We start from the raw sequence: 21,680 nt of genomic DNA, 5'->3' as shown, positions 1-21,680 counted from the left end.
CTCTCTACTTTCAGGTGTTTTCCATTTTTCCATTTTGCTGTGGTTGTTGTTTGTTAAAGAACATCTTGAACAAAGTATGCAAGATTTCTAAGTCTTCACTGATGAATTTTTTCTACTTGGGGAGAAAAAGGCTCAGGGTGGTTTCGGTTTACTTACATTAAATAAGCATTACTCGACTATATTTATTCTGTATTTCTTTGTAAAAGCACACTATAATCATCTCCAATTGTAAAGAGGCCACCATCAGTTAGATTTTAAATATTTAATAAGCCAGAAAACCGTGGTATGGTGACAAGGAGTACAGTTGGATTTATTTTTTTAATTTTTTTTTTAACATTTATTTATTTTTGAGACAGAGAGAGAGAGAGAGAGAGCATGAACAGGGGAGGGTCAGAGAAAGAGGGAGACACAGACTCTGAAACAGGCTCCAGGCTCCGAGCTGTCAGCACAGAACCCGACGCGGGGCTTGAACCCACGGACCGCGAGATCGTGACCTGAGCCGAAGTCGGACGCTTAACCGACTGAGCCACCCAGGCGCCCCTACAGTTGGATTTAAAGAGGTTCTATATCCAAAGCAGAATTAGGAAAGGAAAAACATCCTCCTGGATAAATCTACTACATTTAGCACTGTCAGCGGTTCTTTCCATTGTGAAATTTCATCCTGTCTCAGATTGTATCACACTGAGCTCTTCTGATTCTCTTTCTACCGTCTAATCTTTTATCTCCTGGTCTCTTTGTGAGTTTATTTCCCAACTATAGCTTTTTGGATGCTTTCGAGTTCAAGGAACAGAAACGCAACTGGAACCTGGCTTATGTAACAAGGAATTTGATTGACTCCGGTGAAGGAAGCCTAGCAGTAGGGCAGACTTTAGAGGTTGTGCACCCAGGCAGAAGGTTTTCTTGTGTCTTCACTTCCTCCCCAGCTAGCTTCATCCTTGTGCTGGCTTATGTCAAGATGGCTGCCAGCAGCACCTGAAACAAAAGGTTAGAAAGTGTTTGAGAGCTTCATAACGTTGTTGAACCACCACGCCAGGCCCAAATGGCATTCTAGAAACCTCCTAGCAGACCTCGTCCTGGTGGTCATAACCATGTCACATGGGCATTCACAGTTACAAAGGAGTCTGAGGGACCAGGAAGCTGGCAGCAGGCTGGGACAGCAAGCTTCCAGCTGGAGGAAGAGTGTACCTCTCCATCAACCAGGGAACAAAAATATTTTCCTTCAGTCTGATTGAGCTAGTTAAGTCACATTTCCCTTCTGGATGAATTACTGTCAAGGGGCTGTGACATTATCTTTAAACCAATAGATCAACTCCTGAAGCCAGGGAGAGGTCAGATTTCTCTTAAGTTGAATGGATTATCTGAGAGGAAGTGAACACCCAAATGATTTTGGAGTGGTGGTGGGGGTCCGGAGCTGATGGCCAAGAATGAATTCGAGTCACCTTTGACTCAAAAAGGTGGTTTTATTAAAGCAGGGCGATAGGAGTTGTGGGCAGAAAGAGCTGCACCAAGGTTGTGAGGAGTGACTGATTATATACCTGGGAGCTGGGGGAGGGTAAGAAAAAAGGAAGGTTTCCAAAAGGACTTTCATATGCTAAAGCAGACTCACAAGATACTGGGGGCCTTGCTATTGCTGAGCTGAAGTCCTTTCTCCCTTTAGGAAAGCATTAACATTAAGAGAGTAGGGAGTCCCTGGAGGAATGTTTCACTCTGTATTTACCTCAAATATTTGTCAATGGGCTTCAGGTTATAAAGACATTTAATTTTATCTACCATTTCCTTCTGCCTTTGTTTCCCTCATCTGAACTAAATCAGGGTTCTGTCAGGAAGGAGGAGGAGACACATCAAATGTTTGGACAGTGACCTCCAGTGTTCAGTGCCCTTGCTGACTGTGGACATGCACTCAGATTCAAACACTGTTCTCTGCTTTCTCCTCTTTCTTGTCATTCATTTTCTTAAAAAAAAAACCTTCCTCGCTTTGGTTCAACTGCCATGAAAGTTTCTTGTTACAACCAAAGCTGTGCTCCCGAAATGAGTTTTTCACTCATTTTGTTCTATCTCCAGCTGCCTAGAGACATTAACATTCAATGTGAAAGTTAATTCACCATGTAATCCCATGGTTAATACTCCTTTCCAACTATATGGTTTTGGTCAGGGATTCAGCTTTTCCCAAAATCCCAGGTTTACTGCTCTGTCCATATTTCTTAGTACTGCCCTTTACTATTTTTAATTCAGCCAAAATTCCTCCTCCCACCAGACCATCCCATGTGATAGTCTCTCGCCCGTGTCTCCCTTCATTTTCTCCTCCTTTTCTATCCCCTTGACAGCCAATTTTTGTTTATCCTTCAGATGTTAGAGAAGTGGTCATTTCTTTTAGGAGGATAAGGTAGAGGTCCTTCCTTGCATGTGTCCAAAAGCACCTTATACATCATTTTTAAGTACTTATGCAGTATTCTAACAGCCTCTTTAATTCCCTGTAGCCCCCTGAGATCATGTGCCCTAAGATGGCAGGGCTGTGTCTGTCACATTCATGCGTGATTAGCACAGTATCTGATACAGGGTAGGTACTCACAAATGGGATTTGTTGTATAAGTTTCTATAATAAAGTTTCTTTTCTCAAGTTGTTTCATAGTTGTGTCGGAAGTCCCAGGGATATAAAAATCCTACCACTTCTATTTCGTACGTATGAGCAATCGGCACAGCATCCTTTTTGGCCTTTCCTGAATGTAGGGGAAATTGTCTCATACTGCCACTGCACTCAGAGGGCTGCCTGGAGAAGAAAGAGATCTTCTCTCCCTATTTCAGGAACAAGGGACAAGGGTATTCTTTTCTAGAAATTTTTAGAAATTTCTTTAGAAATTCTTTTCTAGAAATTTGTATGATAGGTAAGGATATTTAGAGTGTTCAGAGTTCCTGTTGAAATTTCAAGTATTTAATTACTCTTATAAACTGTTGGGGGATGGGACAGGATTTTGGAATGACCGAGGGAATATCTTTGTAACTCTGTGATGAAAGCACTGAGAAAAAACATTGAAATCAACTTCTGCAGAGCTCTGTACATTAACCAAAGAGTTGCAGCCATTTGAGGAACATTTATTCAAGAAAATGTGCTCAACCTCAGTAAGAACAGAAGGATTTGTGGGATAGTAACTTGACTTACTCTCATCCATTCCTCCCCACCTCCAGATAGCCTTGAAAACTGGCAGTCTTACAACTCTAGCTGTGAAGACCACAGCCTTGTGGGCATTACTGTCACCAGATTAGGTTTGGGGCATTTTGCAAAGTTTCGTATCCAGAGCACTACCATTATTTGACGTATCTTGTGCTGCTCAGGACAGTGTTATTATTTGATCTCGCTCTTAAGTACAGCTTTGTCCCAGGATGTTAGTCAAAACAATCAGTGGCCATTTTTTAAATACCACAGCTGCCCAAGGCAGTTGTACCAACTGAGGCAAAGAAAAATGTTTGACAAAGAAAATCTGATGAACAAGATGCCCATGAGGGGCTTTGAAAAGTTCTGACGTATTGCCGGGGATGTATATTCCAGTGCGTGTACACTCTAGGGTACATGCCCGGGAAATATCAAGGGGATCACAGTCCTTTGCCTTTGGCTGACTGAGGCTCCGCGGAGGCAAGAAGTGAAGAAGAAAGCAGAGTTGTAAACTGCCTGGGTATTGCAGGCATGCTCCAGAACGCACGCAGAGCCTCTCACCACAAAGAGGGGAGAGTTACTAGTTCAATTCAATCAGTGAAATCTCTGGCCATGCATTTGCTGACCATCAAACTAACCCAGAAGAGGCTTTAGTGGTCATGCATGTCAATAGAGTGACAGACCTAACAGAATTAATCCGAGAAAGTCACCAAACAAACAAGTAGCAACAGCAACGGAAATCAGCAACAACAAATGTTGGAGGAGGGCAGATCTGATTTCTAGAGTTGCCACATTATCTAAAATGTCTAGTTTCAACAAAAGTTACATAACACACAAAAAAACAGAAGAGTATATATGTTACAGGAAAATACAGTCCATAGAAACTGTTCGTGAGGGGCCTAGATGCTGAACTTACTAGACAAAGGCTTTAAATCAATGTTATAAATGTGCCCAAATAACTGAAAGAAACCATATCTAAAGAATTAAAGGAAATTATGACAGTGATAGTTCATTTAATAAAGGATATTAATAAAGACATAGAAATATAGAAAGGAACCAAATGGGAAATCTGGAGCGTTAGAGTACTAACACCTTGAGTATAAAATGACCAGAGAGGCGTAGCAGCAGATTTGAGCTAATAGGAGAAATAATCATCAAACTTGAAGTTGGGTTGATTAAGATTATTCATACTAAGGAACAGAAAGAAAAGAGAATGAAGAACACAATCTCTTGTGCACCATCAAGTATAACGATATATGTGTAATGGGATCCTCAGAAGGAGAGAAGAAAGAGAGGTGGTAGAAAGATTATTGGAAGAAATAGTGGCCAAAAGCCTAGCAAGTTAGATGAAAGAGCTTACGTGACACACCCAAGAAGCTCAGTGAGCTTCAGGTACGATAAACTCAAAAAATATGCTTAGACGCTTCTCGGGCTGTCAGAAGCCAAAACACAGCAAGTCTCTCGAAAGTGCAGAGGGAAAGAGAACTCCTTGTGGAAAAGGGATCCTCAATATGATTAATAGCTAAGTGGTCATTAGAAACCACAGAGTCCAGAAGGCAGTGGGGTGACATTTAAATGCGGAAAGAAAAATAAAAAGAATTCCATAGCTAGCAAAATAATCTCAAACATAAAGGAGAAATGAAGACATTCCTAGAGAAATAAGAACTGGGAGAGTTTTGTGCTGGTGGACCAGCTCCCCAACAAAAGGTAAATGTTCAAGTTGAAATGAAAACACTAGATGATGACTTAAACCCACATGAAGAAAAAAGAGCATTCCAAAAGATAACCCCATGGGTAAACATAAAAGAGTACATTTTTTTCCCTCGTCACTCTTCTTACATCTGATTTTTAAAACTGCCATGGGGTACACATATAGATCAATAAAATAGAACTGAGAGTCTTACATTTGTGACCAGTTGCTTTTTTGATAAGGGTGCCAAGACAGTGCAACAGGGAAAGAATTGTCTTTTCACAAAAGGACAGGTTGGACAACTGAATATCAATCTGCAAAAAAAATGAAGCTACCTCATACTCTACACCAAAAATGGAAATAGACCTAAATGTAAGAAGGAAAAGTATAAAACTTGCAGAAGAAAACATAGAAATTAATTTCATAACATTGAGTTAGGCAGTGTTGTTTTTTTTTTTTTAGATATGACACCAAAAGCACAATGACAGAAGTCAAAATAGAGAAATCAGATTTCATTAAAACTTACACTCTTGTGTTTCAAAGAACACAAGCAATAAAGTGAAAATAAAATCCACAGAATGAGAGGTGATATTTGCAAGTCATTATCTGGCAAAGGACTTGTATCTAGAATATATTAAGAACTCTCTTAACTCTAAAATACAGAGACAACTCGGTTTTAAAATGGGAAAAGATTTGAATAGACATTTCTTCAAAGAGGATCTATGAATGGCCAAGAAGCACAAAAAAAGATGCTGAATGTTATTCATCATTAGGGAAATGCAAATCAAAACCACAGGATACCTCTTAACACCCGCTAGGATGGCTATAACAAAAAAGATGAACATTAACAAGTGTTAGGAAGTACAAGGAGAAATTGGAGCCCTCAAACATGGCTGCTGGGAATGTCAAGTAACGCAGCCACTTTGGAAAACAGTATGGCAGTTCCTCAAAAAGCTAAACAGGGTAATCATGGCCCAGCAATTCCACTCCTAGGTATATACCCAAGAGAAACAAAAACGTACATTCGTCCAAAAATCTGTACATGAATGTTCGCAATAGCATTATTTATAACAGCAAAAAAAGTAGAAGCAATCTAAATGATGATTGAATGAGTAAGCAAAATGTGGTATAACTACACAATGGCAATAAAAAAAAATGACGTATTGATGCGTGGTACAACATGGATGAACCCTAAAAAACATTACGCCGAGTGGAAGAAAACAGTCACAAAAGACCACCTATTTTGCGTGATTCTATTTATGTGAACTGTCCAGATTAGGCAAATGCATGGAGACAGAAAGTAGATTGGTGATTGCTAGGGACTGAGGAGATGGGATGAGGGAGTGACAGCTAATGGGTAAGCACTTACTTTTGGCATGATGAAAAGGTCCATACCTTCTCTGTAGCCCACTCTGCCCTCAGAGTTACTGGCGTCTGCTCTTAGTTTCAAGTCCTCCTTTTTGTCAACCCTGTATTTCAAAATCCTATTTACCTAGACTTCTTGATTTCAGCCCTGCCTGCTTTAAGTTCTTCTTTATTTAAGAAGAAAAGCAGGACCTGTGCATCGATCGCAGGGTCCCCAGCAGCACAGAATCTTAGAGTGTGTGACATCTTGTGTTTGAAACTCAGTGCATTACTTGCTAACTGTCTTTCCTGGTAAAAATGTTAATGTTGTGTCTGGTTATGACTTTCAAATAAGAAAGTAATTTCAAGGTGACCATCTGCCAATAATGACTGTGACAAGAGAGAGCCTGCTGTGTAAGGAAATCCAGGGCGAGTGACCATTTAGTTGACAAACACTTGCACATCAATATTCCTTCCACTTTCAAGTTGTATATATTTTGGATTTCTAGAGTTGCCACATTATCTAAAATGTCTAGTTTCACAACATACAAATTACATAACATGCAAAGATGCCCAACCCATGATTGGGTATTAGCATCTTAAAGTGGAAACTTTCTAGATCAGGTAGCTGACATTTAAAAAAAAATTTTTTAACGTTTATTTTTCAGAGAGAGAGACAGACAGAGCGTGGGCAGGGGAGGGGGAGAGAGAGATGGAGACAGGATCTGAAGCAGGCTCCAGGCTTTGGGCTGTCAGCACAGTGCCCGACGCGGGGCTCGAACTCACAAACTGAGATCATGACCTGAGCCGAAGGCAGAGGCTTAATTAACCGACTGAGCCACTCACACACCCCATTTTTTGGCCAAAATCTTTTTAGGATCCTTTTGGCCCTCATATGACAATTAACTATCATGGATAGCACATTTCCATTTAAATTTTTCGCACTGTACAGTTTTCTTGAAGGCATGGGACAATGCATTATCTGTGTTTTTCCCTTTTGTTGAATGTTCATTGTTTTCCCTCCTTCTGTAGTTTGCAATTTGGCAACTCGGTGCACTGGGGGTGGTAAGAGGCTATGGCAACTGATTGAAAAAAAATTAGAGAAAAAATATCCCAGTAGAGTTTTCTCTTTTAGGTGTATTTTCATTAAAAGCATGTTGGTTGCTGCTCAAATCGCAAATATCAAAGCTATAAATGCTTTAGGGGTATTTCACATAGCAATTGAAACAAATGGATTAAAGTCTTTGCTAGGTTATAAATAGAAAAAATATCTCTTCTGGCCAGAGAAAAGCCACCATACCGTCAGAGTTTTCCTCTTCCCTTTTGAGATTAGCTTTTTGATGTACACTACTCCATTCCTAATATAGAAATCACTGTCCTAACATTGAAAACTCAACAACAGCGAACAGCAACTGAAAACTATAGTTTAAAAGACACCTTTTGTATTTGTGTTTCCTGATACCTCTTTGCATTCATCACGGGCCAAAGGAAAAGTTTTGCATCCTTTTTCTGAGTTATTCAGAGCACCTGCTCTGAAGCAAATAGCATCACAGACAAGTTTCCCCTTCCTCATATTGTAGTTATATTAGTTGGAGGAGTGCCCAGTAATATTTTTCTGATGGCACGACACAGTGCATAAGAATGATTGATTAAAACGCTACTCTCCGTGTTTTTTTCCTTCAGACTGTGGCTTTTAATTAAGAAACCCATTGTGTAAGAATAACGTCAACCTGACAAAAATAAGACTTATACAGTAATATGTTAGTGGTTCAGCATTTCTGTCTATTCAACATTTCTGTCTGTGCAATTAAATATTTGAATGTTTCCACTGAACTGCTTTTGAAATGAAATGGATTAAGAAAGAAGCAAGAGTGTCAGATTTACAGTGGCATTAAGCTGTAAATTAAGAAGATAAGCAATTTTATATGAAAGTAGGTATCGTCCTATAAAGACAAAGAAGTGCTCAAAGCAGTTCCTTAAGATTAACATAATAGTTTAATCCTATTTTTCTAAATCAAACGTTAAACTTTGAGGATTCCAGTGATGGTTTCACACACACAAAAAAATGACAACCCAATGTCAGTAGGGTCCAGAGAACTCGGAGAGTTAGAAGGGGGTGTGACTCAAAGGGAAGCTTCTAAAGGGGGCTCCGCAGTTGAAAACGTTAGTTTTCTTCTCAGCTCTGACCCCTCAGGAGGGTCATTTCACTTTCTGAGCCTCAGTTTCTTAATCTCTAAATTCAAAATAATTACGTCAGTTTCTCTTCTGCAAGGTTTTAATGAGGCTCAAAACTGAAAACATGGGGTGCCTGGGTGGCTCCGTCGGTTAAGCGTCCAACTTCGGCTCAGGTCATGATCTCTTGGTCCATGAGTTCGGGCCCCACGTCAGGCTCTGTGCTGACAGCTCAGAGCCTGGAGCTGCTTCAAATTCTGGGTCTCCCTCTCCCCTGCTCACGCTCTGTCTCTCTCTGTCTCTCAATAATAAATAAACGTTAAAAAAAAAAAAATGAAACAAAACAAAACACAATCCAGTGAAAACCCTCCATGCTGCGTGTGCCTGTGTGTGTTTGCACAGGAGCCCTTAACAAGAGTCAGCACTCTGCTGAGCTTCTAGACTGGCGTATGATGACGATTTTGGCAACACAGCGAAAGAATAAAATATTTTACATTCTCTTAATTATTTCAAACCGAAAGGTTGTTTTCCTTCTCCAGATGGAATCAGCATGTTTTCAGTATTTGTCAGTGAAAAAAAGAATGTCTAAAAATGGTCTTTATCTGTGACTCTCTTTGGGAACTCACAGTGCAGTGTTTAATATTTCAGAAAAATTGTGAACTGTATCTGTAGGATGGTACTCTATTTGCTGTGCCAAAATTTTGAATCCTGTTGGTCATGATCTGTGTCTTAGTACGCATCCACACAGGTCAATGTCTTACATATACGTATGTACATACATATTATAGATATCTGTTTATCTGTTAGATAAGTGATTTATTGTATATATGCACAGAAAGCCTCCCATCAGAATCCTAGCCCCTCGATATTTTCCTGTCACACTCTTGTCTCTTGATATTAGGGACTTGGGGGGTTTTGCTTGTCTAGAACATAGCGCAGTGCACTGTTCCCTGTAGACGGAACAGGAAAGGGAGACGGTCCCTGTGTCCCCTTTTAATTTCCTCTAAAAATGTTGGCCCAGTGCCTGCCAGTCTGGCCTATGATATGAGGAATATGCATCTCATTTGCTCCCTGAAGCCCTCAGGCTGAATGTTTCCCCTGGTAACCTGGACTGTCTTTTCTCCTTTATCCTAGTAGTGGACACCCCTTTCTCAGCCACTTTCTAGAAATAGCCAAATCCCATTCTCCAAGACTCTTCTCTTGCCCCGTGCTGGGTGCCTCATCTTGCCGTTTTTCTTCAGTAAGGATAATGAGCGACTGAATGTACAGACGGCATCCAGACCATACGTAAAACTAGAACCTTGACCCACAACCTGCAGCAAACTGCCTAGGAAACCACTCCCTTTTCTGTAATAAATAACCCAGGAAGCCAGCCTGCTGTAAATCAGACTTGCAGGAAGCCAGAGTAGCCAGATAACAATCTCTAGTGACAATCCAGGAATCTAAAGAATAACTTCTATAACAATTGGCCCCAGATGGCCAGGACTTGATTAATAACTGACAGCCGCCTTAATGTTTACCCCTGCCTCCAACTTAGAACCAACCCAAGAAAACCAGAAATGCCCTCCTAACCAATCACATCGGACGCCCACTTCTAGTTACCTTCCAGCAGCCTACACTCAGGGTACCCAGGAACCGTTCCTTTCTTTTTTTTACGTTTAAGCTTTCCTGCTTCTCTTCCACAACAAGTGATGGTGGCCGACTCCCTTGCTATGGCATGCTGTGAATAAATAGCCTTTGCTTTTCTCATTCAGTTGGTCCTCATCTATTGCCACAATAAGAAATGTCAGATACTTCCTGTTATCTTTCTGTTCAAACTTGAAAAATAGGAAATCTGATTAAAATGCATTCGTTCCAGCAAGAGATTGCTTTTTTAAATGCTACTAATTTCCCCAGAGATTTTATTAAAATTCTCGTAAAGGCAGTTTGCTGTGAGAACATTATACTCACTGTGCCATTTGCTGTGATTGCGTAACTTCAGCTCAGTGCTCAGAGAGATGCCCTCCACCCTGGGCTGTTCTCTCGAAGGCAAAGTCCAACTCATGTCTTATCTAGGATATGCTACCCGTTGTTTCATGATCATGGTGTAAGGCATAGACATGTTTGGGCTAGGACTCAAGCTGAATTTTATCTCCCCAAAAATTAGATATGCAATTCCCCAAACGATTAACTATAACATGTTCATAGCCAATTAGATAACATTTGGTACATATTGTTCTAAGGTCCTGTTGTTAACAATGCACAAACTTTGCCTAGCATAGTCATTGGCCACATGCCATCTCTGAATTTAGAGTCAGAACCTTACAAGGTACGTACATATCTCTGGGACTTCTCAATTGCCTCTCTCTGCGTTTTGCCACTTCCCTTTTTCCTAACAGCTAATCATACAGTTACTTACCTAATCTTTTTTATGTTACTCTGAGCTCTAAGAGTTCTTGTGTTGTCTTGTCCACATGTTGAAAGCATTGCTTTTCCTGCCTTTTTCATGACTATGTTTTATTTCGTTCCTATAAATGTAGTTTTCCATGTTGATGTGAGTTTATTCCTCATCCCCTTCCATCTGTTATTTGCTCTCTTAGTTGGAACTAGTTCTAACTTGGATGTACATTCGCGTTCTGTGTTGACGGTGTTCCCCCAAATTCAAGCCCTGATCCCCAGTATCTCAGAATGGGACTGTATTTAGAGACAGGGTCATTAAAGACATAGTTAAGTTAAAATGAAGCCATTGGGGTGGGCTGTAATCCAGTATGCCTAGCGTCCTTACGAGAATGGGAAATTTGGACATGTAGAGGGATGTGGGCACACATAGATGAAAAACCAGGTAAGGACACAGCTAGAAGATGGCCTTCTACAAGCCAGGGGGAGAGAGTGCAAAAGAAACCAACCCTGCGACACCTTGACCCTGGACTTCCAGCCTCCAGAGCTGTGACACAATAGCTTTCTATTGTTTAACTCTCCCGGTCTGCGGTATTTATATGCTATGGCAGCCTACGCAAGCTAATACCATTAGTGAAGAAAGTCTCCTTACTTAGCAATCTGCAGTGTTTACTTACTGCCTTAGCAAAAACATTTCTCTGAGCGGTTCCATTTTCCTACATAGAAAAAAATATTTAAAGCTCAGTTAGGTGAATGCTGCTTGATTAAGACGAAATTAAAGTGATCTTATGTCAGACTTCAAGCATCATAATCGATTCTGTCATCATCTGACCACATCGTGGAATTGGGCGTTCACCACCCAAGAGGTGAAAAGAAATTAGGGTGACAATCAATCAATATATGGAGTAGCAGAGTTGGATTTAAAATGTGAAATATGATGTCGAGAAATTTTTTTCTTCTCTCTACTGCCTGTCTCTGTCCTGTGAAACGTCATCACTTTGAGTGTGGTGAGGTTTTGAAGAGGCATTCCGGGGACTAAAAAAGGGTTTTGCAGGCTAATAAGATTTTGTTTCTGAGTTTTACTGGAAGGTCAGATTATATATCACAAGTCCCTTCTAGCCTATGAGAAAAGAAGGTAAATAAATAACAATCCACATTTAGAGATCTGTAGAGTATATGAGTGAAGAAAGATTACGCAGAACTGAGTGATACATTTAATACTTCCCACATGAAATCTCTTAAATGATAATAAAATAATTTTTTAAAAATGACTTTAAAAAAAAGCAGGAGAGAGACAATAACAGATGAACAGCGTCAGCATGTTTTTTTGTTTGTCTTCTGAAAATGTAAGAGAGAAGTATCTGACTTGGCGAGCCCAAGAAAGCTCAAACCCAAGTGATGGCAGAGGGGCTTCCAAAGAGAAGGAATCGAAGGTAGCTGCTACTACGGCACTTGCATGGCCTCCAAGAACAGGCCTCTCTCTGCCTTCGTTTCAGATGCTCAGTGAAAAAACTGGCTTGATGATGCCCCCAACCACCCACCCAGCCTGAGGCCTGCCAACCCTAGACCCTCCCCTTTCACACCTCCCGATCATTGTCTCAGTTCCTGCAGGACACCCAGTGTGAAAGAAGATAAAGAACAAAACAGAAGGAGTGCTGTAGCTCAGGGGAAACGGAAAACGCCTGAAGCAGATGCCAACACAAATAATATCTATAAGACCCTCAGAGCTGTGAGGAACTGGAAAAAAGAATAGGTAGGATACTATGGAAAGGAAACAAGACCCAAATAGTGCTGTCTCAGAAATGTACGGAATATGATTTGCAAAAGTAGGGATTTCATAACAGCACTGGAAGCTAAGTCAAGAAAATCTCCCAGAAGGGAAAACAAAAAACAAATTGAAAATAGGGAAGTTAGGGGCGGCTGCGTGGCTCAGTCAGTTAAGCGTCCAACTTCAGCTCAGGTTATGATCTCTCGGCGTGTGAGTTCAAGCCCCGCGTCGCGCTCTGTGCTGACAGCTCAGAGCCTGGAGCCTGCTTCAGATTCTCCCTCTGTCCCTGCCCCTCCCCGGCTGGTGCTCTGTCTCTCTCTGTCTCAAAAATAAACAAACATTAAAAACACTTTTTTTTTTTTTTTAAAAAAAAGGAAAACAGGGAAGTTAGGAAAACTAGAAGCTCAATTTAACAAACCAAAGAAGTTCCAGAAAGAATAGGGAAGGAATGGAGAAGAAATTATTAAAGAAATACAACTGAAAAATGTGAGTTTCCATATTGAAGGGACAGGTAAGTGACCAGCACTTACACTAAGGCATAGTTCCAGGAAATTTCCAGAAGCTGGAAACAAAGAGAAGATTTTAAGATCCTCATTATCATTGCTGTGCTTAGGCAATGATACTTTCAGCACATTTAATTTAGAGACTCTTGAGGGAAGTAGGAATATTTCACTCTTAAGGCACGGTGGACAAGTAAGTTGCTCAATATCACATGGCTGGTAAGTGGGAGAGTCAGATTTCCAAACCAGGCAGTCTAGCTCCGTACCTACTATTCTGTACTGACTTCCTTTAAAGTTTTCTGAGGGGACCCCCCCCCCAAAAAAAAGGCACCTAAAAGTTCAGATTTCCCAACAGCAACCCTAAATTATAATATAATGTAGCATTGCTTTCAGAATTCTCAGGAGAAAGTATTTCCTGCCTAGAATTCGGGACACTGCCCCGCCTTCAATCAGATGTAAATATAGCTTCAGATATTTTCAGAATTTTAGTTTTACCTGTGCCGTACCCTGCGTTCTTGGGAACAGCTAGAATGCAATAATTAGGAAGGCCAGTACCTGGCAGGAGCCAGACGAAGTTCCCTGCTGATGCTTGCCCTGCAGGCCCAGACAACAGCCAGTCCAGGTCAAAGCAAGGCCGATGGCTACTGCACCGTTATCCTCAGAAAAAGAGAGGAAGAAAGGAGTGGCTTATATGGTGTGTTTGGTAAAGGGCAGAATGGTACCAAGAGATTTTCTATCACCCTTTTAGTGCTATAGAATTCTCTAAGTGCATTACAGAATGAAGCCAAGGGAAAGGGGGAAAAATGTGGAATGAAGTGTCACTACAGTACTACTCAGGGGTGAACGATCCCTCGTTGTGATAACAGTATAAAACCTTAACGTGAATTTACGCCGATGTGCGAAAGACTCTTGAAATTAACTGTATTGCAAGATGGAGAAGAGGGAAAAGAAGACATTGGATTGTTAACTTGTTACTTTTCCTAATAGAAGCGTTCAAAGGAATTCACTGCGGTTGGACTCAGGATGGGGGAAGAATCGAGTGAGAGACTGTTGCTTTTATTGTAAGACCTGTAGTAATATTTGACTTTTTAAAATGTTTAATTTTATTCTTTTAATTTTTTTTAATGTTTATTTATTTTTAAGAGACAGAGAGTGCAAGTAGGGGAAGAGCAGAGAGAGAGGGGGGGGACAGAGGATCTGAAGCAGACTCTATGCCGACAACAAAGAGCCCCACGTGGAACTCGAACCCACGAACCATGAGATCATGACCTGAGCCAAACTCAGACATTTAACTGACTGAGCCACCCAGGTGCCCCGCAAATGTGTGTTTTTAAGAATAAAAATATGGAGGGGCGCCTGGGTGGCTCGGTCGGTTAAGCGGCCAACTTCGGCTCAGGTCATGATCTCACAGTCCGTGAGTTCGAGCCCCATGTCGGGTTCTGTGCTGACGGCTCAGAGCCTGGAGCCTGTTTCAGATTCTGTGTCTCCCTCTCTCTCTGCTCCTCCCCTGTTCATGCTCTGTCTCTCTCTGTATCAAAAATAAATAAACGTTAAAAAAATTTAAAAAAAAAAAAAAAGAATAAAAATATGGAGAGAAATTTAACTATTTAACTAGAAGAATCAGTTTGGCTTTAGTTTGCTTCTTTAAAGACGTTGTACAAGAAATCTGTTTTGGGAGAAGACTTTAAAAATGGACTTCATCTGAGGCACCTGGGTGGCTCAGTCGGTTAAGCATCCAACTTCAGCTCAGGTTATGATCTCTCGGTCTGTGCTGACAGCTCAGAGCCTGGAGCCTGCTGCAGATTGTGTCTCCCTCCCCCTGCCTCTCCCCTGCTCACGCTCTATCTCTCTCTCAAAAATAAATAGACATTAAAGCAAAATGTTTTCATAAAATTTTAAAAATAAATAAAAATAAAAATGGACCTAACCTAATTTGATGTTGAAGAGAAAAGCATACCATCCAGGTGAATGAGCAGAACATCTGGGACGTGAGGACCATGCCCTGAACTGCTTGGGGGTGGGGGTTGGATTCAGGAGAAACAGGAGAACTGTAGTATGTCGTGGGATTAGTGAGGCTCGAAGCTGGGGACGCCACGTCGAGATGACTTGACTGCCCAATGTAAGTGAGGTTTAGCAAAAGTCACGTGCCCGTGATGGGTTTATGAAGCCATGTAGCGTAACAACAATCCGATCTCTGTGCTCTCTAGTCTCTGTTGCCACAAGAAGGAACGTGAATTACAAGCTGTTATCTTCTCGGCAACCAACGCAAGTGTCAACCTTGTCAGTGTCTTTTCTCGGTTTTATGAAATGGGTGTATTTAGGATCAAAGAAGTAATATTTTAGATGAGTCCTTTAAAAAGGTAGGCATGGCCTGGTCTGTGTGAGCCTTCAAGTTCCTGTTGGACATCTGAGTGGTATTGCTATAGAGAAATTCATATCCTTTCTCTCTCTCTCTCTCTCTCTCTCTCTCTCTCTGTCATACACACACACACTGCGTAATTAAGTTTGGTGTTTAGTCCCCTGTAATCATGCAGATTTTATACAATGTGGTTCCTCGATTGATGCCTAAAAATAAAATTCCCACGTCCCATCCCTAATTTCTCCCTGACACTGATAAAAGAGACCGTGCTGTATCTTTCCAGAGTTGAAAAAAACAAGTACACTCATTACTTTGGTGAAAGGCAGCCTGATTGTAAGTAAAATTTTAAAAATTTTATTTAGTACAAATATAAAAAATAAATAAAAAATAGTTGTGTGTAGTGATGCTTTCCCTTTAACATTCTCCTTAGGGCTTCAGGGCCCTGTTTTAGTAACTAAAGATCAGCTGTTTGCAAAGATTTCCCTGACATCAGCTTTCAGAAGAAATGAAGGAAACTTCTAAAATACCAGGAGGGAAAAAGGGAAGAGCCTGCTGTGTAAGGCTCCCGTAACCTCATCTGAAAAGCAACTTCATGTATTAGAAAGGTCATTCTCCCCTCATATGCGTGCTAGTTTAACACGAGTCTAACCGAATTATCCATCAACTTGAACAAATTCCAATAGCCACAAGGAGTGTTGGCGATTGGTCCATTTAAGAAGATGTGAATATACGGGGAGCATTTTCTTTTCTTTTCCATAATCTTGGGATTCTTGAAAACGACCATCATGCCAAAGTGGGGGCTTTTGAGTATCTTTTTATTGGAATTCTGTCTTTGACTTGCTATTTATGAATCACCTACTTGGGATGAAGTAGCGTTGGAATTACTGATGAACAGCACCAGCGTGAATCAGTGTGATGGTAGCTACAGCTTTGGATTTTGACACAAATCAGTAGGTGGGTCTCACAGAAATAGCAGCGTAAAATGGGTAAATTGGTGTAGCCACCGTGGAAAACAATATGGAGGTTCCTCAAAAAATTAAAAATAGAACCACCATATGACCTGCCAATCCTACTTCTGGGCATATATCCAAAGTGAGATATGGAAGAGATTTTTGCATTCTCACGTTCGTTGCACCATTATCCACAATAACCAAAACAGAGAAACAACCACAGTGTCCATCAACGGATGGATAAAGAAGATATGATATACGTACACATAAACACACATGTACACACACACACACACACACACACACACTGGAATATTATTCAGCATAAGAAGGAAGGAAATTCTGCCATTTGCAACAACATGGATGAACCTTGAGGGCATTATGCTAAGTGAGATAAGCCAGACAGAGAAAGACAAATAATGTAGGGTATCACTTACATGTGGGACCTAAATTTTAAAAAAGAAAAAGTCAAACTCCTAGACATGGAGAGTAGAAAAGTGGTTGCCAGGGGCTAGGGTGGTGTGGGGCGGGGGGTGGGGGGGCGTGAAGGAAATAGGGAGACGTTGGTAAAGGGTATCAACTTTCATCCATAAGATGAATAAGGTCTGAGGATCTAATTAACATGGTGACTGTAGTTGATTACACTGTATTGTCTAATTAAAATGTGTTAAGAGAGTAGAACTTAAATGTTCTCAGCAAAACATTTAAAAGTTAAAAAGTAAAAGATAAATTTGTGAGGTGATGAATGTGTTGATTGACCAGGTGGAAGAAATCCTTTCACAACGTATCTTTACATCAGATCACCACAATGTACGCTTTTAAGTATCCTACAATTTTACGTGTCAGTCATACCTCAACAAAGATGACATTTAAAAAAGAAATAAGCCGGTAGACTCAAAGAAACGGAGGGGGGAGAAAAAAGTAGAAAATCAGTAATCTTAAAATCTGGGTCTTGCCCTGGAATATCTTAATGTCACGTGATATAACAAGTATTTGGCCGAAGTTCACGCCATGTTTTCATACAAATCTCTGAGGGCACCCGTCTCTCAGGGCCCTCTGCCTATGCAGCCTTCCTGACTCCTTATCTTTCTTCCTACATTGAATCATGAATTCATAAAGCACGGGTTGGTAAAAACACTTCACACATTATCTCATGCCTTGCTCTGTCCAATAATCGGTCAACCAGTTTCGCTTGATTGGTTCAAAAGATAGAGAACCATGTTTTACAAGGTGCCTTAATCCCTTTTCGGGGAGCGCTAATTGTTGTTTCCATTTTTTGTGTGTCAAAATTTTTCTCTTTGTTTGTAACTTACTAGTTCTGGTTCCATGCTCTTGAGCCCTGATCCTTGTTGAAATCAGGTACTGTGTTCCTCTCTATCCATGTACCCATATATTCAACTATTACATCCACCTCCCTTTTAACCTAGAAATGTTGGGCATTGTTAACATTTCAAAATCCTGGTTTAGCTGTACGATTAGTCTCATTGTACAGTAGGAAAGCAGGTTTTGTTCTTTCTTCTGAGGGTAGTTCCCGTTTGCCACTCCACCTGCTCACTCCGGCCTACTTTGCCCTCTGTCCTGCCCTCGTCAACATCGCAGCGTGGTAGTGAGGATTACCAGGAGGCGAGAGCTCCAGAATGCTCCTTCCGCCGGCCTGCCAGCATCTGCCTGGCCACTCCAGGCTGTGCTGGTCCTAAGCCCACTTTCTGACCAGGGCTAACCACCCTTATAAATAAGAAGTCAAAGAAATAGGTTTGTTTGGCTGAGTTCTAAACACGAGGGCATTTATTTGCTTTGTTTTGCTGTTCACTCTGTAATTCATCAAAAGTCCCAATGGACACGTTTCCAATGTCTTTAAAATGTGATTAACGTTCACCGTGTTGAATGGCATCTTCCCGAGGACCTCTGTTGGAAGATGAACTCTGTGATTTGCAAGCCACTTTGGACGCCGGGGTGTGACATGCAGGGTCACATGTGCCAGGATCAGCAAGAGCAATGGTCTTGTTCGCTTACGATCTTAAAAAAACAAGACACTTACGTTTTGGAGGGGACTGTTGTCTGAGGGGTTATTGAAATGTTTATGCCGCAAAGGCATTCAGTTCTCAAAAATGATAGGGCTTCTTTTAAACCCTTGACAAGAAGTCCCAGAGGAAATTGAAATAAGCAAGTAGTTGAGAGCACAAATTTCGTTACTGTGTGAATCAGATAAACAAAAAGCTGAGAGTCATTATAATGACTCCCAGGGATGTTTTCAGTCCAGTAACACCAGAATCTTCCTTCTAGTCCTTAGAAAGAAACTGGAAGTTAATCCGTGATGAAGGCCTTGCAGTGATGGACAAAGCCAAAGGCCTCTTCCTGCCTGAAGATGAAAACCTGAGGGAGAAAGGCGACTGGAGTCAGTTTACGCTGTGGCAGCAAGGTGAGCTCCTGACTTCTAGATGAAAAAATACGTTATCTAAACCCATCATTGTTGGGGCGCCTGGGTGGCTCGGTCGGTTAAGCGTCCGACTTCAGCTCAGGTCATGATCTCACAGACCGTGAGTTCGAGCCCCGCGTCGGGCTCTGGGCTGATGGCTCAGCGCCTGGAGCCTGCTTCCGATTCTGTGTCTCCCTCTCTCTCTGCCCCTCCCCCGTTCATGCTCTGTCTCTCTCTGTCTCAAAAATAAACCCATCATTGTTTCTTTAAACTACATGTGAACATTTACTGGTGTGTGTGTGTGTGTGTGTGTGTGTGTGTGTGTGTGTGTTCACATGTGTATTTGGATAAATATATAAATAGTATTTTGATTCATCTGGTCTTTCCCATTAAATGACATGTTACAGGGGCACCTGGGTGGTTTCATATGTTAAGCCTCTGACTTCGGTTCAGCTCATGATCTCATGGTTCATGAGTTCGAGCCCCCACATCAGGCTCTCTGCTGTCAGCACAGAGGCTGCTTCGGATCCCCTGTCCCAGACCTTCTCTCTCTGCCCCTCTGCTGCTCACTATCTCTCTCTCTCTCTCCAACATCAATAAACATTTTTAAAAAATGATATGTTACAAAGACTAACCCTGTTGTGTAGGCTTAACTGAAAGTCTACCATGCGCTAATTACTATCTTAGAAAGGACCTACCCTGAGCCTCATTTGCTCTGTAGCACGGAGATGATGTCGCGTGCCAAGATGGAGTCACCATGGGTCGGAGATGATAACAGTCCAGAGTGACAGGTGTGACAGAGTGACAGGAGATAATGACTAGTGTCTGTGCTCCTCAAGAATAGGAAGTGGTTCACATTCCACCGAACATTCCTTGGGCTGAACCCGGGCTCAGGCACATACACGGGACTCCAATATGTGTGTGTTCAATGAGTGAATATATCAATCTGTCCTGTAAATGAGGAGCATTGGATTTTATGTGTAAGGCTCTTTCCAGTTCTCTTCTTGAGAAATCAAGTCAACCTGGGTTAACAGCCATCCAGAAACAGATCCATGGTGAAGAGTCCGCGGCACCAAATAAATCGAGAGGACAGGCGGTGGGGCTTACATTGAAGGACAAGTAAGCACATTTTCCTCTCTTGTGCTCTCAGAATGGTTTGCACAGAAGAGAAGAAGAGCTACTTCAGTAACATTTTCAAAGACAGTCTCTCAGAAGAGAGATCGCGTGATTGTTAGAGACTGTCAGCTTTCTTGCCAGCAAGGTTTTTTTTTTAAGGGAGTGACAGGGTCACTATGTGAACAACATGCTAAATCTGTCTGCTGGCAACTCACTAGAATGCATGAATTGTGTTGGCCTTAAGCATTCACCAGTTCATCTGATGCCTCGGTGGCATTAATACGCTTCTGCACCAGCGTCCTTATGCCCTCCTAGAACAGTGCTTCAGTACAGCAGGCCTCCTGGCAGTAATTTCCAGAACCACAGTCCCTGCTATAAACAGGTGCTCTGATAAAGTTGAAATCGGCAGGGCATTATAGGCAGATAGAAGTTATCAAGCCGGGTGCCAGGCTCGTTCAGTCACTGGAGCATGCAACTCTTGGTCTCAGGATTGTGAGTTCAAGCCCCACGTTGGGTGTGGAGCCTACTTAAAAAATAATAAATAAATAAATAAATAAATAAATAAATAAATAAATAAATGTTTTAGGCAAGCAAGAAAAAAATGATGGTGACAAGATTTGGTTGAAGGCAATATTTTGACTTAAATTTCCGCATTTAACAATAATTTAATTGTGACAAAATGTATTCCTTAAGCTGTAATATGTGATATTTTTCACTTGTATTATTTCCAGAGAGTGACTGCATTTCTCGCTTGATTTCCATTTTGACTCAAAATAGTTGACCTGTGTGTGTATTTGGGGGGGGGGGGGGGGGGGCGGGGCGGTGGATATCATAAGTATGTGTTTTCCAATTAGTTGCAGTTAATTACACAGAAATTAATTTCTAATTGTATTTTTTTGTGTGTGCGTCCTAAGACAATAGAAGTCACGTGGTTCCTCTTTTAGGAAGTTTTGTTAAGGTTTTTTGTGGCCTTTCGTTTGTGGTTCCAGGCTTCTGGGAGGAATCCAGGAGCCAGTTTCTGCGAACACATTCACAGTTTAAAGAATTTCGAAGACAACTAGTACCATAGCTTGCACGGACGCAGGGTGGAATCCTTGAAGCCAGGTGCCCTCTCAGGCCCTGTGGCGCAGAAACTGGAGAGAGAATCCTGTGGTGGGGGGCGGGGGCGCGGTGGAGGGAGATATGAGGAAGAGAGGCAGCAGGGCGGTCTCAGCCACACTGAGAGCTCAGGTCCACACACAGAGGCTGCTGAGTATCTGAATTAGTTGACTTAGTGGTCCTCTAGTCTAGTCAAGAGAGGATGCTGCTAGATGGTTGAAGGCCATAAAGCTATGGCTGGAAATTCCATTTTTCTCCCAATGGTACTGGGTCTTGTGGTGGGTCTCCAGGTAACATCATCAAGGCTGAAGAATATTTATTCCTTTTTAAAGAGACAACTGTTGGGGCGCCCGGGCAGCTCAGTCGGTTGAACGACCGACTTTGGCTCAGGTCATGATCTCGCGGTCCGTGGGTTCGAGCCCCGCGTCAGGCTCTGTGCTGACAGTTCGGAACCTGGAGCCTGCTTCGGATTCTGTGTCTCCCTCCCTCTCTGCGCCTCCCTTGCTTGCTCTCTGTTTCTCTCTCTCTCAAATATAATAAACATTAAAAAAAAATTTTTAAAGGGACAACTGTTTGGACTTGGAGGAAAAGAATCAACAAATGTAAATAATGGGTTATTTTTTTCCCTAAAAATGTGTTTTCAAATTGCTAAGTGAATGTCATGGAGTGTTTCTTTTGCTCGTACTTATCAATCATCACCAGCAGTGAACAGTAAAATATGTAGCTGGCAAATACACCGTATG

At 41.6% G+C, this 21,680-nt stretch overlaps 1 protein-coding gene across 7 annotated transcripts in view; it reads left to right on the top strand.

Annotated features, from left to right (window-relative positions):
- Window positions 1–21,680, top strand: part of ASPH (aspartate beta-hydroxylase) — a 222,074-nt gene that overhangs the window by 182,633 nt on the left and 17,761 nt on the right. For all 7 annotated transcript variants that reach the window (XM_060610597.2, XM_060610603.2, XM_060610599.2 and 4 more), the window contains one exon: window positions 18,591–18,726. In XM_060610597.2, coding sequence (XP_060466580.1) covers window positions 18,591–18,726 — 136 coding nt within the window. The remainder of the gene's footprint in view (window positions 1–18,590; window positions 18,727–21,680) is intronic.

This window comes from Panthera onca, chromosome F2 (genome assembly GCF_046562875.1).
Source record: "Panthera onca isolate mPanOnc1 chromosome F2, mPanOnc1 haplotype 2, whole genome shotgun sequence".
In the NCBI taxonomy this organism is placed as follows: domain Eukaryota; kingdom Metazoa; phylum Chordata; class Mammalia; order Carnivora; family Felidae; genus Panthera; species Panthera onca.
Note: the sequence above shows the minus strand (reverse complement) of the source record. Positions and strands in the feature narration are given on the sequence as shown.